This window comes from Beta vulgaris, chromosome 2 (genome assembly GCF_026745355.1).
Source record: "Beta vulgaris subsp. vulgaris cultivar EL10 chromosome 2, EL10.2, whole genome shotgun sequence".
Classification (NCBI taxonomy): domain Eukaryota; kingdom Viridiplantae; phylum Streptophyta; class Magnoliopsida; order Caryophyllales; family Amaranthaceae; genus Beta; species Beta vulgaris.
The window spans coordinates 47,200,447-47,218,964 of NC_079203.1; the positions used below are offsets into that span (position 1 = coordinate 47,200,447).

The following is an 18,518-nucleotide window of genomic DNA, read 5'->3' on the forward strand; positions in this document are numbered from 1 at the left end:
CCAATCTAACCAATTGAATATACCACCCTTTCTTTGACGAGGTTCCAAAATGGAAATCAAGAAATGCCTTTTTATTCATCCCGGAAAAGAAATTGGATTTTTCCAATCTATTATTAAATTTCGATTTTTTTATTAATTCTTCATTTATTATTATTCAATTAATGATTGAGCTCAAAAAGAAACATGGATTTAAATTTCTTAGGGATGTTACCTTTATTGGCCTACTAAAAGAACAAGGAGTAACATATTACACCATTTGACATTCAAACTCCAAAGCTGAACTCACTGCTAATGGTTGTAGAAGCCTAATACACAGCTGCGAATTAAGGATCTAGGAGACTGGGATATGATTTATTCATTACATAATGTTCACGCAGTTTGGGCACATCAACCCATTGTGTAGGTTGCTGTAGGCAAATTGATTACCGTACTTTTAGTTTTCGTCATCATATTAATACTGTTGGTTATTCCCTGGGATCCAATTCCACTGTCCTTTATTCCCTGCATTCAGCATAATTATGAAAATTTGTCAGGGGAAAGATCAATTAGAAGGCAAATTTCAAATGTATGCATTATGTAGTACGTTGGTAGAAACAGACTCTCCAATGTTGATACAAATCTAACAAATTGGCATCTATTAATGATGATATTATATAAGAAGCCAGCGAGTAATTCATTTTGGGCCGGAGGGGGTATAAATCATGACCCACACGGACACACCTGCTAATGTCTGAATATTATATGATGAACGTTGATGAACTTTGAAACTGGAGTAGGCTAATATTCAGTTTCGACAATTGACATGTTTCTAAAAGCTCACCTGGAAGGGGAAGTGATCTGGTCCACGAGCAGGTGCGGAATTGATCTGGACTGTTCCTGTCTCCATTGCATCACTGATCAAAATTGCCTTGTTTATGTCTTTTGTAAAAACACATCCCTACATCACAGGCATTATGTCAGTACAGAATTAGAGAAGCATTTTCCAGACCACCCAAGTAAAATACTCTTATTTCAGAAGTTTATAAACCAATGATATAATAGCAAACCTGGAGTCCAAAGTTGCTAGCATTACAATGGTGGATCCCTTCTTCAACAGAATTAATTCTAATAACTGGCAAAACAGGCCCGAAAGGCTCCTCCCATGCAATCCTCATGTCAGGTTGAACATTATCCAACAACAACGGCCAAATGAGATTGCCTTCCCTTTTATACTCTTGGCAAAAAGTTGCTCCCTTCTCCTTAGCATCCTTGACTAATCCTTCAATAAAGTTTGCAGATGACTCTGTGACGACTGGAGTTATATCACAGTCTTCTTCAGGAGGGCCAACAGTGAGTTTAGCAACTTTAGTTTTGACTTTCTCAACAAGAGTATCAGCTACTGATTCCATTACTAGCACGACTTTAACAGCTGTGCATCTTTGGCCACTGAAATTAAGAAAGAAAGTGATGAATATGTGTACATTAAGCTCAAAATAAAGAAGAACAACGTTAATTGAGATCCAAGGTGATGTCAATGGGTGAATATCACTAATGGAGTGTGACAGTTTGTCTAGACTCTGGAAGTAGATATTACTTCAATGGCCTATTTGGTAGCTGATAATAAATGGCGGTAATGACAATGAATTTATATAATATAATTTAGTAAAGAAGGTCTAAGGTTGATGATAATGGAACTTTACCCCATACACACAAATTTCCAATACCAGTTGACAGCACCACTAAGGTGGTAATCTAAATTTAAGAAGAAAGGGGCATATATGAATGGACAAGCATTATCATGGTCATTGAGATGGGACTTCCTTTACAATTTTATATTATTAACACCGTTTATTACTGTCTACTAATGAGTCCGGAGAAGTTTAACTGCGTTAGACTAGGGTAAAACAGTAAGCTTGGAACTTGAAACAGATGATAACCTGTAAGAAAAACCTCCTTTCACAATATTCGCAGCGACAAGATCCAAATCAGCATCTTCAAGAACAATGCAAGCATCTTTTCCACCGAGTTCCATCTGAAGAGGGATCATTCCAGCCTTCTTTGAGATCGCAATTCCAGTGTCTCCTCCAGTGAAGCTGAAGTCAAAAGTCAGTTCTGCTAGTTCAGAATATATCCCCCAACAAAACAGTACATTTTTCCTGGCTAATGGAAGTTTTGATTCTAACCAAGAGAATATGCCATTACCTTATGCAATTTACCCCTGGGTGCAATGTTAGGAAATCACCAATTTCAGAGCCCTTGCCAGTGATACAGCTAATAAGTCCTTTGGGAAAACCAGCCAAATGGAAGCAATGAATCATGTGGAGTGCAGACACAGCACCCTATCATACGAGCAACCCTCTCATTGTTAAACATTGTCTTTGAATTTTCGCCAAAAAAAATCAAAACTTGCAACTTTCTGTAGGATCAGTACCTGTGTTGGAGGCTTTAGCACAAGGGAGTTTCCAGCAATAAGTGCAGGCGCAATCTTTGAGACAGCAAGGTTGACGGGATAGTTAAAGGGTGGGATCGCTAAAACAACCCCCAGAGGAATCTGCAAATGGGTAAAAGATAAGACAGTTTTAAAAAAAACTCTGTATAATTGGGAAAATAGTTAATGAAACAAACATAATTATATCTATCTATTCATCAATGTATTTTATCTATCTGTATATAGACAAACACACACACACAGAGATTAGTTATCAAGCAACAGAAGTTAATGAAGGTCAACGAAGCTTGTTTTGGGAAGTAAGTTGACACATTACTTCTTGCTCGAATATATAAACTGGAAAGGCTTCAGCTTAAGAGAAATATATATGCACCAGTTTACCAGACTTAAGGATGAGAAATTTATGGAGCAGGTAAAACGGTTTTGTGGTGTTTTGCATCATTCTAGCAGCTCATATTCTCTTAAGAAAATTGAGCATAACCAAATCACAAATTGATACACAGTAATAATAGGCAAAGAAAGCAGTTGAATAGTTGATGTTATTAAATCAGTTACTTTATGTTATTGTCATCACCATAAGTTAGCTTCTTCTAGTTCTCCTCTTCCAATTCTATTTCTTAGAATTCACCCCTTTTTTAAATCGTGATCTCTATCATTAAATGGTCTTAAGCCATGTAATAATGGTTGCAGTAGTAAATACTTTATCCACATCCATAAGTATGAGCCAGGGAGAAGATTTTCATCTTTATTACCAGATGGACAAGCAGAAAATGTATCCACAACCGAAATACCGAGGATAGAGGGATTAAATCAATTTATCAGTTCCAATGTTCATATGGAATCGACCCAACTCATATACATTGAAGAAACAATTAATTCTGATGTAACTCTGCATCTGCTCTTTTAGTTGTATTCTTAATTAACAAATTATATGTAGGTGTAAGGTGGGTCACAGAGTGACATGCTTCACAAATTTCAAAAGGTTGGTTTACAATATCAATTGTCCCTCTCAATTCTGCACTCTAGTGGTTCACCATGGCCTATCCATATAGGTGCAAGGTATCCACATCTTACAAGGGGACCATTAGCCAGTGGCTAGTAAAGTCTTTCACCTACCATGAAAGACATGTATATTGGATCTATCCGTTTCCGTATATGTAGGAAGCGTATGATGTAAACCTATACAATACTAATTGACAAACAACTTGAAACAAAACAGGTCTGCAAAACGATAGGATCGTGCTCCTAATCAAATGAACCCCACAGGGTAATACGTAAGCCAATCTAGATTTTTGACTTTTAATGATAATTAAGCATATTCACTATCCAATATATGCAAATTTTATAAATGAACAACAAATATCAATAAATAAAAACTAAATAAGAGCAGACGGTGAACAAATATGCAAAAGAATATGCTGTATAATTTTTTTAGAATTTTAGTAGCCAATGACGTGATACACAAAATTAGGTTTAACATTCAACAAAACACTTGAAAGTTAACCAGCACTTGGAAGCGATAAAGAACAACACACATAAATAATAAAGATATGAAAGTGTGAGTAGCATGTGATGCATAGAGAAATGTTTAACCTTGGATGTTAAACAATACTTGGTCCTCTCATTTCCGGGGAAACTGTCAGAAACCAGGAACTTCCCTTCACCTAGAATTCTCACCCCTTCTTCGGCGCAATAAGACACCAAATCTCCAGACCTGACAACCTGTTGGCCGAGCAAATTAAAACAGAAATATATTAAAAGTTGAAACCGGAGTTTCATACCAAATTAAACAAATATTGGTCTACAATGTAGAAGAATATCTGTACACCACATCCAAAAAAAAAAAACTTTTAACACTAGTTTTTTCCTAATCAGTAACCCATTACCCACCTCATTCTAAGAAGATCCCACCTAATTTTACACAGATTCTGTAAACTCAAAAGCAGGGGAAAATCAAAAAAACATTTTCAGCAAAGACTTCAGAGTTAGGACACACATTCTGAAACATATCCTAATGCTGAATCTCGTAGAAACTTTTTATATTCAATCATCCGAAAAGGTCAAATTTTTCCAATTCTAGACTAGTCAAGGATTTGTTTGGATAATGACACTTCTGCTAAAAATTCTACATGATAATCAAAAGTTAGCATGACCACTTCGTCTCCTCATGGAATCACTATCCATAGTTTACAAATCCAAAATCAATTATCATAACCCCAACCCTCAAATCAAACCAAGACATAATGTCATCAAAGGGCAGATTTCTATAGAAAAGAAGACAATGACTTGCAAATATGCCATAGAATAAACCCTCATAATTGCCCTTTTTTTTTTTTTGAAACAATCCCTCTCATTATAGTCTCATAAACTTTTTTTTTTTTTTGGTGTTTGCACCCGGTTCACCCTTCGGGCTACATCCGGATCGAGGCCAAGTTCGGGGTGGTTAGGTTCCATTCCTCTTCCAAGGGTGTTGCGGGGATTCGAACACGGGTCCGTCCTACCAAAATCAGTCCCCATCACCACTGGGCCAACACTTACTTGGTATAGTCTCATAAACTTTAATACTGGAGTAGTTATTAAGTAGACATCTATGTGACAAACAAAGAAAGTCTAAAACCACTAAAGACAGCCCCCTGAAACTCCACCAGCAAAAGATATAAAATAAAAAATTATCCCATAACATATACTACTAATTATAAGGAAAAATAAAAAAAATGTTAATTAAACAAATGAAAGAAATTAATACTTCAGTGACAGCATCCTTAGCAGGCTTGGCAATCTCTTTAACCAAGCATTCAGCAATGGGGAGTTTATGTTCTTTCAAAATGGCAGCTGCTTTGTGCAGTAACTCTGCTCTCTTCCAAAGTGGTGTCTTTGCCCATAACTTCTGTGCCACTTTTGATGCTTCCATCACTTTATTTACCTCTTCTTGTGTGCATGCTATGTAGTAAAAAAAAACAACCAATTTCAGAGAAGTTTATATACTATAAACTTCACAAATTATACAAATCAATCAAATTATGAAGAAAATCAGCCAAACCCATTTAAGAAGGAGATTTCCCACCAAAAAAAGAAAAAGTGGGTAATCCAGAACACACTTCATTAAATAGTTAATCAACTCCAAAAACAACATAATATTAGTGAATTACTACTACTACTACTACTACAACAAGAAAGCCTTACTCCCAAAATTAACTGAATTATACAATATTTAAACATAGAATTGCTAAAAAAAAAATTTACCTTGAACTTTATATTGGGTCTTCCTAGTAGTAGGGTTAATAATAGAAACTGATTTACCAGAAGATGAAATCTTCCATTCACCATCAGCATAATACTTAAACACTTCTCCATCAATTATATCAGCAAATAATCCATTTCCTGCCATAGCAAACTCAAAAAAATAAAAATTTGTTCTTTACACTTTTTTTCTCCCTAAAATGGTTGGAATTATAAAAGGATCCAAAACAATGGCTAGATGCTTAGATGAGTTGGGTGAATTAATGTGAGCTACTGTAGTGCTGTGTGCTATGGAAGAAAGAAATTGGTGTGGTGCTGTGGGCTGATTACTGATGGGTGGCCGAGGTTTTACAAGTTGGAAGGAAGAAAGCTTTTAAAATGATCACATCTTGGTTGTGTGTGTGTGACTGTGTCTGTGTGGGGTCGGAGTGATGTGTTAGATCTTAGATGGCGCTCAATGTGCCAAGTGTTACAAAACTTCTTGTCTCTCTAACATCCACTATTTTGACTTGTTTGTAGTACTATGTGGAGCTTGCTTTGCTCGAGTAATGCTCACGTTTCTTTTAAAGAAACAAGGAAATTATCGTTGATAGACTGTCTGTCATATGGCACCTACAATAATAAGAATCGATATTGAAAGTCATTATGGGCCGGGTTGGATTGGACTTTGAAAAAAAAGCATGTTTCGGACCAAAACTTTGGGCCGGACCGGGTCGTGACAAAAAAAACCACGTCAAAGTCTGGTATTTTGGGCCAGGTCTAGTGGGCTTTTCGTGCGAGGTCTAAATTTATTCTATTTTTTCAAATCTAGATTGCCCGTGTTTGAAATTTTTATACAAAAAATCAAGTCGTGACTGGCTCGATCGCGGGCCGAATAATCGTGCCAAAAACCCTCCCAATTTTGAGTCGGGCCGGGCTAATCTTGATCACCTCTAACCCATATATAAAAGATAATCTAAAATAATACTTTTGTTTTTAAATAAATAATATGGTTTGACTTTTGCGCTATTTACACACTCTTCTTTGACCGTGTTTTGTGATTTCTACGTACGGAAAAACATAGTCATGTGGGATCTTGTTAGATTCGTCTTGATATATCTTTTTATAATTTTTACATTTAGGAAATCAAAGATATTAATAGTTAAAGTTATGTTTTGTCAAACGTGTCTGCCGGACAGCCGGAGTGTGTCAAGTATATTGAAATAGAGGCAGTATCAAGTTGAGATTCATCCAATTATTAGTTTGGTTTCTTTGTTTGTGTTATTACTTATATCTCTAGTTCCCGAACCATGGAGTTCTGAAGACATAGGAAATCGTATTTATTGGTTGGAAATCAAGAATATCAAGATGAAGGTCCAATTCTAGTTCTTCACATTATCAAATATAAAAGATGTTGAGTCATTGAAAATTGATTATAGTTGGAATATTGCAATATCAAAAAAGCGGTCCCGAAGCATTTACTTCCTTTTTTCATCCAATATCTATACAAATATATTAAAAGGCGTGCATAAACAAGAAACTGTGCCACGTGGCGCTCTCCCTAGGGAGTTTTAGTTCATGTACTATAAAAAAAGTAGAAATTGCATAGTATAGGGGTTTGATCCCAAGACCTCAAGTACATATACTAAAGTCTTAACCGCTAGACTAAGTTGTATTTAGTGTTATTATAATAAAGTATTATATTAATAAATAAATTTCTTTCTTACCCGGGGCATAGTCTGGGCCTAATAACTAGTTATCTATTCAAAACTCTCTACTTTTTATCAATAAAAAGTTACTCAACCTTCTCTCTCCTCTAATATAAAATATCCACCAACTCTTATCACATGTACTTTTTAAATAAAATAACATTTGATAATCACACTACAAAATATCACCTTAAATTATGTGTCCCAACAAGTGTTTAGATCTTTTTGGAATGGAGGGAGTAACCGAGTAATAATAATTATTGTATTGCTTATATATTTTCTTTTGTGACGTTTTTACTTAAAAATTCAATAGAATAAAACAATTTAATAGTTGTTAGAATTTGGTTACATATTTTTCATTGGCTTTTGGCTTTTCAATTTGGTCAAACAGCCAAAAAAAGTGTTTGGTTATTGGCTTTTTAGTTGGCTGAAAAGCTGGCTTTTAAGCCAAAATGATAAAGTTGCCTGGAGCAGCTTTTTGGATTGGCTTTTGGCTTGTTGGCCCACAAACTCTCTAATAAACAGCCAACAACCACACTTAATTTTGCCAAATACTTTTGCAAACAGCTGGCTTAAACAGCCAACTTAAAAATCCAATACATACAGCCAATGCTTCCAGCCAGTCAAACAAGCCAACTAAACCAGCCAACAGCCAACAACCGATTGCCAAACAACCCCAAAAGATATTGTGAAAAAAAGTAGGTCACAATTTCAACGCTTCTTATGCTATATTGATGATGTAATTTTGACTCTCGTACTCCCACTGTCTGTTTGGTAGTTGGTTATAAATGGTGGTAATGGAAATGAATTTGTGTGTAAATTTGTGAAAAATATCATTGTTCATTCCCATGGTAATGCTAATTTATCCTAAAGTGTCCACTTTCCTTCTTGAATTTTCATTCCCATCCAATACCACCTTGTAGGTGGTAATGAGTGGTAATGAAAATTGCTTCCATTTGGAGACAAAAACACAAGTTTAGGGGTGAAATGTCTCCCCATGGAGAAAAAAATGCCTCCTCATGGAGATTTTAAGGGTGCTTCCCTAATAAAACTATACTTAAAATTCATTTTCATTCCCACAATTTATTAACGACTACCAAACGGGCGGCAAGAGTTTAGAAGTTTGATAGGGGGGATTGTAGAGTTTCATCTATGAACCTATGTGTTCCAAAATTATCATTTGATATCACACATAATAATGTGTAAAATTAGTTTATCTAATTACAAATGCAACTTACGAGGTCATCTAATCTTACTTGAATTTATAAAATTTGAAAATTTCATTTTGATATTGGAGACTTCTTAATATTGTCATGAGATATTATGTTCGATATCACTATTAATTTTCAGTTTTTGGTTTAATGAATATAAAAGTCATATGCTATAAGGGGCATAATAAACTTAAAATTAGTCATGCTTACACTTACCAATCTTGAAAAGTTACAACAAATTAATGAGGATTCATTGTCTAACGAGAAAATGGACAACCAACGTCATTTATGATACGCATTACACCCAAATCCATAATTAGTGATTTAGTGGTGTTTTGGCTACTTTCGTGGTGTTGGATATCTCCGCGGGAATTTTTATCATACACACGGGTGTATCATGAGCATGATATACCTAAGGCAATGTTTTTGCTCATTGCTCATTTCAAACCTCTATATGAACATCACCTCTAGGCTGCTATCATACATGACCACTCACCCAGAGGCCCAACAAGCCCCAACCGTCCGCCTCCTCCCAACATATATCGAATATTTGCTTCCACCAAGATTTAAACCATGGTCTTTCATATAAGAAATTGGAAGTCATACCATTAAACCAAAGGGTCCTTAATATGAATTATGATGAATATAGACTTGAGCAAGTATTTCAAATTTTTTTTTTTTTTTTTTAGTGAGGTAAGAAAAAGAATTTTAGGTATGAGGAATATTAGATCCGTCATTGAGTTATTGAGTATTGTGTACGTAGTACGTACGCCTTGTAACTTGTGAGTTTGTGACATTAAACGAAGGCAGTAATTTGATCAAGGCATTCACCATCTGGGACACGAAATTCTCACTACAGTCATGTCTCTCTCTCCTCTATTTACCCTCTTTCTCTTCCTCTCATTGAACCCACATTCACATTCATTTCCTTTCACCGCTTCTGCTGCTTCAGAGGATGTCAAGGTATGATTAATGGCTCTTGATTTAATTTGATACTAGTATTTGATAACCCATTTTGAACGTAATGATATAATATTAGTTTTCACGAGTTTTCAATTCTTGAAACTGTTGATTTCTTCATTTTAATGGTGGGTTTAATGTTGTGTGTTTAGATTACATATGGATCTGTTGTGAAGTTGATGCATGAGAAAACCAAGTTTAGATTGCATTCTCATGAGTTGCCTTATGGTTCTGGTAGTGGACAACAATCTGTTACTGGTTTTCCTACTGGAGATGACGCCAATAGTTATTGGGTATAATCTCTCTTTCTCTCTCTTCTTTTACATGTTTTATTTGCATTTGGTTTTTTGAGTTTGCAATTTTGTACTTCATTTGGAATTAGGAGAAATGACATGTATTTTTGTTGTTGGGATATATATGGAAAAAGTTGTCACATTTCTTAAACACTTTTGTCAGTTTGTGGTTTGATTCTCCAAGTTGGGACGTACTTGTATTGATTGATGAGAAGAATGTGGGATTAATTACGCATCTATAAGGGTTTTAGTACTGCGATTCGTGGTGGTGGAGGAGCTGGATTTGAAAATTGGGATTCTAGTTGTAAGATATTTAATGAAACCGTCGCTTGAATTGAGAGATTGTTTCAATATGTGGGAAATATGTTTTATGTTGAGGATACAAGTGCAACAAATCTGTGTAGTAAAATGCGGTTATGTAGAATAAAAATGAACTGCAAGAGATTATGACATATTGACATGCACCAGGGAGCATCATTTCTACATTTACCTATATTTGCAGTTTTATGTTTGTATAACTGATAATTCTGTGTGATTGGTATTGGTTATAGATAAAATGGTGCACTAAGTAACAATGTAATAGCATGTTCTGCTGTCACAGGGGTAGTGGTGTCTCCCCTGCATACATTTGACCCTCCTTCCTGGCCAAGCTAGGAGCTTCTGTAGAGGGATTGGTTATAGACTATAATAATGATGATATTGATATTGTATGGTGGTATTATTGTGTATTGATTATTGATATTACATTGGAGGTTGTTAGGCCAGAGGTGGGAGCATCTGCTAAACAAGGCGACGCAATTGTAAGTAACACTATTATCAGGCTGCAGCATATGACAACCCGAAAGTGGCTGCACAGCCATACCTTTGAATCACCACTTTCTGGCAATCAAGAGGTTGGTCTCAGTTTACATTGTGATTTAGTATCTATATCTCTATCTTTACTGGTCTTCAACGGCGTCCTTTTCAAATCTATGCAGTACTTTATGGTGAATATTGACTTTGTTAAACATTTGATCAATTGCATCTGTCATTCTTCATATATTGCCATATTGGTTGAGTTTTTAGTTTTAGTAGTTGGCCTATTCTTTTGGCCCTTGCGCTGACATTACAACTTGAGGCATCCTTTTTTCATCTATATTGACGTGGACTGATTGTAGTCTCATATTCATCACTTTGTGAAAGCCCTAAGGGCTAAGGTACTTTTACATCTTTATATGTGCTATGGTATAGGTTGTCACTTGTCAGTTGTCACTGTTAAAAGCTCATTTTAATTGGTTGGCCTTTTGAAACCCCTTTCATTTGGTTGTATGACAACTAGACTTCCAGTTCTACAGGACTCCTTTATGTTCCCAGGGATGAGAGATATGAACTTGCTCACGTTAATCTCTAGATCATCAGTTTCTCTGTTGTATCATTTCATTTAAGGTAGCTCCTCAAAGATAAATTATTACCAAATTGCTTGTTCTTCATGTCAAGATCAATGGTGGCTTGAAAATTATATATAAGTTTAGGCGATTTTCACCTACATATGCTTGTGGTTCTGAAAAAGACAATAGTAATAATTATTGAATCTTGACACTTGTTGGATGGGAGAGGGTCCACCTAACCACCTTTGCTTTGAGAAAAAGTTGTGAGAGTTGTTGACTAAGCATTGTGCCTCACACTAGCCAGGCTTATAGTTGAATGATAGTATGAAATTTTTTCTTTCATTCGGGAGTGAACTGAAAGCATTCATACTTGTTTGGACCCTGCTATGCTGGTAGAATTAACTTGCTGCGACTTGGGAACCCAACAACATGTCTGAGTGAAAGGTGGCTTACAGTTTTGAGCACTGCCAATTTTAAAAGTGAAAAACTTGGACACCTGCTGGAGTCGGAGTTCCTTGGTTCGTCTTTGTATACAGGGCCCAATACGACCAAGAAGTTTGCACAATTGAAAATCAGATTGCATAGAGAGGCCAGAACTTTGACTGATGAAGGGCCTCTATTATGGACATAGGGACAGGATGAGAGGTCCTCATGGATCATTATAGAACCAAAACTCAGCTTTGTCTTAAGAGTCTCATTTTCTCATTCTCGTGCTCGAACGTATTCTCATGGTTACAAAGCCTTTACACAGATGAGAGGCAGTCTGTGATTGCGGTAGAGACATCAACATGTCCTAGTAAAGGTTACCACTTAGCTCAAGGTTATGGAGTGTCACCACTGGAAGGCAGTTGGGATGTGGTTGGGAGCAGTCCCTCGTGGTTGCACAGAGTCCCCAATTAATTAAATGTGATAGGATTTTAGAATCTTGCTTAAAGGCATTTATCAGGCAAAGCGTAGAATTGACGTCATATATAGTAACAAGGTATGTCTAAAGGTTGCTTTTGGGACGCTTTTGTGGGCCAAAGCGCAGCGCTAAGATTTAAACACACTAGGCCAACGCAAAGTATAGGGTGATTAGACCACGACCAGACTATAGGTTACAATTCCTATCATGCAGATAACATCTAAAATAGATTTCATTGGCTGGTTCTTGCAGGTTCGTGTTTTTCTGGTCATGTATATGTTACTGGAAGTATGCATTACAGAGTTGTCCGGAAAATTATCTTATGCTGGGAAAGTGGTGATGCTCACAACTTGACCTGTTGGGCTACCACTATAATACTATCAGCATGACCGAAAGAAACCTTTTAGTAAACTGGGGCAAGGCTGCTTGTAGACCTTCAAGTTTTTATAGTGGGATGCATTCTAGATCATTGTCATGGTTTACTTCTCTTCTGTTACATGGTAAGATTGTTTGTTCTGTGGAGTTAATTGCTGAGATTGTAATTCTATGCCTTACCACATGTAGGTTAGCTGCTTTGGGAAAGAGAGTGAGTCTGACAAAGGTGATCATTGGAGGTGTGTTGTAATTACAATTTATGTCCTGTTGGTTCATTCATCTCCATTAATATAAGCTTTTCCCGAGTATACACTATTATTATTTATTGGAAACTACCATATTCTTCAGACTTTTAGTTGAAGGAACGAGAAAAACGTGGAGGAAAGACCAAAGGGTTCGGCTTCAGCATGAAGTTACTGGTGTTTATCTTCATAGCCACAAGAAGTACTACGGCATGGGCCAGCAAGAGGTGAGGATATGTTAATAACCTTTTTTTTGTCATTTTTGCAATTTAATATCTGTACTTCTTTATTAAGAGTTATTTAATACCTTCGGTATTGAATTAAAATGCTATTTTGTACTTCTGTTGCATGTTGCCTCTCATATTCTGGAACTGGAAAGTGGCCATCCCTGAGAACTTCTCAGGAGTATTGTTTCATGTACGACATTTTTTTGGATCGGAAAATTTGCATACAGGGGTAACGAAGATAAGTCAAACTGAATGAATTTAGAGGCAGGTGATGGTAGGAGGGATAATGTAGTGGTAGTGCTAGGAGGGAGGATGGAAAGATGATTATTACCCTTATTTGGAGGAATACATTACCCTAGATTATTACCCTCAAATCCACCAGTCCCTCCTATTCTTACACAATCAGTACCTCATGCCATATGCCACCATCTCTGTCTACCTACATTCTCTTCATTTTTTTTTCAATTACCCTTCAATACATTAAACCTAATCCAAGCATGCTCTTGGAACTTAAATCAACGCAGAGGGGTCATGGCTTTTATATGGTGGTTCATCATGAAATTTGTGAACCGAAGGTGCTTGTATCTAAGTGAAAGTTTGCATCAATTAAGAAAGTATGATTGTTAATTGTTTAGGGCTGCACACACGGAAATTACGAGACGACCTAATAGATTCGTGGGACTTAAGTTAGCTAATTAATATTTAGCCAAATACCCACGCTCAACTCTAAATCAGGCTGTTTTTTTATATCCGACAAAGATCATGCTTGTTGCTGATTATTTTTGTTCTTTTATCCTCGGTCTCACTGATTAAACTGTCTTAAACCCAGAATCACTCTCAGCTATTGCACAAACACTAACAACAGAAGTTCTTTTGTGTCATCGCGTAAGCAGGTTTGTGGGGTGCTAGACAAGCACAGTGATAATGTTTGGACTGCAGCTGAGGGTGTTTACCTCCCTGTGATTGATACCAAACACGACGCTTAGCAACATTGCAGAATATACTATTAGCATAGACATACATATCAATCATATACCAATCTTTTCAAACAAGCACATGTTATATTTGATGCTTGCAATTGCACCCAACTTGACTGTCAATTCTCAAGCAAGTGCTTCTACAACCAAGCATTGTGTACTGATGATTGATCATAATTTTTATAGCTTTTTAAACTTGTACTCCCTTTTCTATTTTTTTATGAATTTCCTTTTGTTTGTAACGTCACATCGTATAAGAGACAATTGATAATTGTTTGGTATTATCACTGATTTATATTGGCTCTGGACCAGATGCTTTCTATTATTGAATCTTTTTCTCCTTGGTTTCACCAATGCTTTAGCCTCTTGAAATTGTAGAATTGTATCTCTTGCATCAAGGCTTTAGCATCCAGTTTCTCTCACCTGTCATCCAACTCTGCCTGTCATGTGTCCTTGATGCCGTTTAAAAAATACTTCCTCCGTTTCTTAACAAGTGCAGCATAGAGAAAGTGGGGGAATACCAAGGAATGTGGAGAGAGAAAGTTGGGACCGCAATAAGTAGAGTAATTCAAATGATGAAACAAATCGGGTGAAATTTTTTACCAACCACACATACATTTTGTCAAGGTTGTACAAACTCGGACCAATAATATGTCGTTTGCCTTTTATAACACTTAGATATCGTGCAAGTGCTCTTACAAAGGAATTGTTGTGTTTTACCAATTATAATCTTGTAGTTCACGATGTTCCTTATCTATTCCACCCTATGATACCCAAAGAGATGCTTGGTTCTTGCATCTTTCACATCATAACATGTTCTTTCTCCTCCTTCCTTTTCTTACCCTTGGCCTTTTCTTATTTCCTGATACATTTTTTGCAACGAGTTAAATATGCCCCTAACGGCCCGTTTGGTAAGCGTTAATAAATTACGGTAATGGGAATGAATTTTAAGTGTAATTTTATTAGGGAAACACCCTTAAAATCTCCTCGAGGAGACATTTTTTCTCCATCGGCAAGCAATATCACCCCTAAACTTGTGTTTTTGTCTCCAAGGGGAAGCGATTTTCATTACCACTCATTACCACCTACAAGATGGTATTGGATGGGAATGGAAATTCAAGAAGGAAAGTGGACACTTTAGGATAAATTAGCATTACCATGAGAATGAACAATGATATTCTTCACAAATTTACACACAAATTCATTCCCATTACCACCATTTATAACCAACTACCAAACGGGCCATAATAGCATATCATTTTTTCTTTTGACATTGGCTAATCATTACACTAACTATTAGAACTAAAAACAACAATAGTTTAGTCCAAACTCCCTCTATTTTGTTATTAGTGTACCCATTTGCTTTTATTTTTGTTAATTAATCAAATGTACGTCTCATAAATGCCGATAGTTTTAAAATACATAAAAAAAATTAATAGATGCCCAATATAACGATTTTTTGAACCGATATTAGTAAAATAAGTAGAAAATAAATTGTTCATATTTCATAAATTCTTATCTTAAAAAAAAATATATGAGTACACTATTATACAAATAAGAGTAAATTAAACAGAAGTATTAGAAAATCGTTTTCTAATACTATCTCTCGGTCGTTATTTGGTTGGATAAGTTTTTGTGAAATTATAAACCAAACATTCCTTTAATAGATACCCAGCCAATTTTAGGCCCAAAAGACTAGTACTCTACACTTTATAGGCCACAAAAGGAGGAGGGGCCCATTAAAGTCCGAACAACAGAGGCCCACTTTGCATCAAAAATGGTCTGCATCATCGAACAGCTGACAAAAGCACATGATCATCACTTTTCTAGATAAGGACATCATATTATGCATTCATTCACTCATATATTATCGTTCTTCTTTTATATTTAAGGTTTCTTATCATTATTAGCCTTAAAAAAGTTACATTTTGTTAGTTGAATACTTGAATTATTATGATGTTAACTTTCATTAATTTTTTCATTTCTCATATGTGGGAAAGATTTGCTGATTATTGCCTTATAAGTTAACTATAAACTTTTAGGCATTGATTAAATGAAGGGTCCATAATAATGTTATATGTCTAGTCACATATAAATTCCTTATAAAAATATACTCTTATTTGTCGGTTAGATACATCATATGCCAAATTATGGCTAAGTTAGGTTGAAATCACTCCTTCATTCATTGATAGCTTGAGATCCCTCTTTCATCATAATGCTATCCTGATTTGAGATCCCAATATCAGCATAGTTTCTAAGAAGAAATAGATATAATGAAAATCAATGTTTAGAGTCTGCTCCATTCTCTAGTACTTTATCAAATTGCTTTTTCAAAGCTTCCAACACACTTTTTTTTTTACCATTAATATCTATAATTAGATAAAATTTATGACTAATATATTAATTTGAGGGATTGAAGGGAATAGTTCTTTTAACTTATAACTTATACAATGTGAGTTTATGTTATATTAATATCAGTGTGTATAATTTATTAAATTTAATATATTAATAATAGTAATATATATAAAGTTGTACACTAGAGATTTTGAATTTCACTGAGTGATAAATGACAAGTGAACTAAGAGAATTAATTTGAAATATGTGGTAATTCACATATCATATTATTAGGCTTATATGCACGGAAAAAAAATAGTACTAATGTAGTTAGCCTTATCAATAACCGATTGGTCGTACAAACTACAAATGACATGAACTCAGTTAATGAAAAGTATAAGGTTTTGTCACCTCTCCAACTATCACTCCATTAGGTAAGATTTTTGTGGCCCAAGCACTTATTTGTTGAGGAGAGACTGATCCAATTCGGAGTTGTTGATGTTTATACTGATCGATCATAGAAGAAAAATTCTAATTTATTCCGATTAAGCTTCCATCCTATTAATCTGGAAGTTCCTCTCAGATACAAGGAAATGATTCAGTTCCATTTCCAAAATTTTGCCTAGACAAGATATGCCTTATTTGCAAGATGGAAGACCCGTTGATATGATCTTTAACCCATTAGGAGTACCTTCACGAATGAATGTAGGATATATATATTGAATGTTCGCTCGGATTAGCAGGGAGTCTGCTAGATAGCATTATCGAATAGCACCTTTTGATGAGAGATATGAACAAGAGGCTTCGAGAAAACTAGTGTTTTCGGAATTATATGAAGCCAGTAAGCAAACAGCGAATCCGTGGGTATTTGAACCCGAGTATCCGGGAAAGAGTCGAATATTTGATGGAAGAACGGGAGATCCTTTTGAATAGCCCGACCATGGGGTTGTTTTGAGGAGCAACCGCCCAAGACCCATTGATATAAAGGGCCCAGTTTTCATGAAGCATAAATAAAACTAGGTAAGAACCATAATGTTCAACAAAACAAGTTTGGCTTTCTGGTTTGTGTTATACTTACTAATGTACAGTCACGGGTTTAGCTCCGTTCTTTTAATTGCCTACTTCGACATTTATACTATTCAGATATATACATGATTTTGACTATCTATATTGATGTATACTTGAGAAAAAAACATATTGTAATTATTTTGTTGAGTAAGTGTCAAAAAAAAGTACTACTTAATGGCGAAAAATCTAACTCTACCAACACATGTAAGAGGCCCTAAACTTTAATTTCTGTCTCGAGCTTATCAAATGATGAGCTGTGATAAAACGCTAGCAGCTAGCGTTTTAATTTGTCAATAGGAGGACTCATAAGCAAATAGAGGAGTGGGAAGGAATTTGGCAGAGAAAAAAAAAAGCTAGCATCCATGTGTCAACATAATTAGCACACATGTCACAATATTGTTTATCCAAAACAAATTACTTTTTGCAATTTTTAAACTTGTATATCTCAAGAAATATATTCTAGAAAAAAATAAAAAAATATACCAATATTTATATTTTTATTCTCTACAAATAGACATCCATTTTGATATAATTTCATACAATATTTATTTTACTCTTATCCTTATAACACACTTGTATCTTGTTATTACAATGCACCTGTTTTATGTTAACATACACTTGTTTCTTATTACCATACACTTGTTTCTTAATACAATACACTTGTTTCTTGTTGAAATACAATTGTTTTTTATAACACATTGTTTCTTATTATTACAATACACCTGTTTCTCGTTAACATACACTTGTTTCTTGTTAACATACACTTGTTTCTTATTATTACAATACACCTGTTTCTCATTAACATACACTTGTTTCTTGTTAACATACACTTGTTGCTTGTTAAAATACACTTGTTTCTTATAACAATAAACTTGTTTGACGTAAGGTAATTATAACTGATATAAATTTTAAAACTGATATATGATGAAATTATATCAAAATGGATGTCTATTTGTAGAGAATAAAAATATATGAATATTAGTATATTTTTTTTTTTTCTAAAATATATTTCTTGAGATATACAAGTTTAAAAATTGCAAAAAGTAATTTATTTTGGATAAACAATATTATGACATGTGTGCTAATTACATGTTGACACATGGATGCCAGCTTTTTTTTTCTCTGCCAAATTCCTTCCCACTCCTCTATTTGCTTTTGAGTCCTCCTATTGATAAATTAAAACACTAGCTGCTAGCGTTTTATC

The 18,518-nt window shown here is 35.1% G+C and overlaps 2 protein-coding genes across 2 annotated transcripts; one reads left to right on the forward strand and one right to left on the reverse strand.

Moving 5' to 3' along the window:
* Positions 1 to 165: 165 nt before the first annotated feature.
* On the reverse strand, positions 166 to 6,037 carry LOC104883240 (NADP-dependent glyceraldehyde-3-phosphate dehydrogenase). Its single transcript, XM_010667725.4, has 9 exons — positions 5,672 to 6,037; positions 5,175 to 5,368; positions 4,022 to 4,150; positions 2,411 to 2,530; positions 2,182 to 2,318; positions 1,917 to 2,072; positions 1,047 to 1,425; positions 821 to 937; positions 166 to 501 (listed from the first exon to the last, which is right to left on the reverse strand). Exons 1-9 carry the CDS (start codon positions 5,814 to 5,816, stop codon positions 388 to 390), a joined length of 1,491 nt encoding a protein of 496 aa, XP_010666027.1. The 5' UTR covers positions 5,817 to 6,037; the 3' UTR covers positions 166 to 387.
* A 3,197-nt stretch (positions 6,038 to 9,234) lies between these two features.
* On the forward strand, positions 9,235 to 14,207 carry LOC104883232 (stromal cell-derived factor 2-like protein). The gene is made up of 6 exons (XM_010667716.4): positions 9,235 to 9,530; positions 9,680 to 9,820; positions 10,573 to 10,713; positions 12,656 to 12,705; positions 12,815 to 12,935; positions 13,829 to 14,207. Exons 1-6 carry the CDS (start codon positions 9,429 to 9,431, stop codon positions 13,919 to 13,921), a joined length of 648 nt encoding a protein of 215 aa, XP_010666018.1. The 5' UTR covers positions 9,235 to 9,428; the 3' UTR covers positions 13,922 to 14,207.
* The last annotated feature ends 4,311 nt before the right edge of the window (positions 14,208 to 18,518 follow it).

Excerpts from the sequence above, each read along its gene's own strand:
- LOC104883240 (XM_010667725.4), bottom strand. The coding sequence starts at position 5,816 with ATGGCAGGAAATGGATTATTTGCTGATATAATTGATGGAGAAGTGTTT. Across the intron at positions 2,319-2,410 it reads TGCTAAAGCCTCCAACACAG|GGTGCTGTGTCTGCACTCCA; the intron begins GTACTGATCCTA and ends CTCGTATGATAG. Across the intron at positions 938-1,046 it reads CTAGCAACTTTGGACTCCAG|GGATGTGTTTTTACAAAAGA; the intron begins GTTTGCTATTAT and ends CCTGTGATGTAG.
- LOC104883232 (XM_010667716.4), top strand. The coding sequence starts at position 9,429 with ATGTCTCTCTCTCCTCTATTTACCCTCTTTCTCTTCCTCTCATTGAAC. Across the intron at positions 9,821-10,572 it reads ATGACGCCAATAGTTATTGG|GTTGTTAGGCCAGAGGTGGG; the intron begins GTATAATCTCTC and ends ATTACATTGGAG. Across the intron at positions 10,714-12,655 it reads CACTTTCTGGCAATCAAGAG|GTTAGCTGCTTTGGGAAAGA; the intron begins GTTGGTCTCAGT and ends TACCACATGTAG.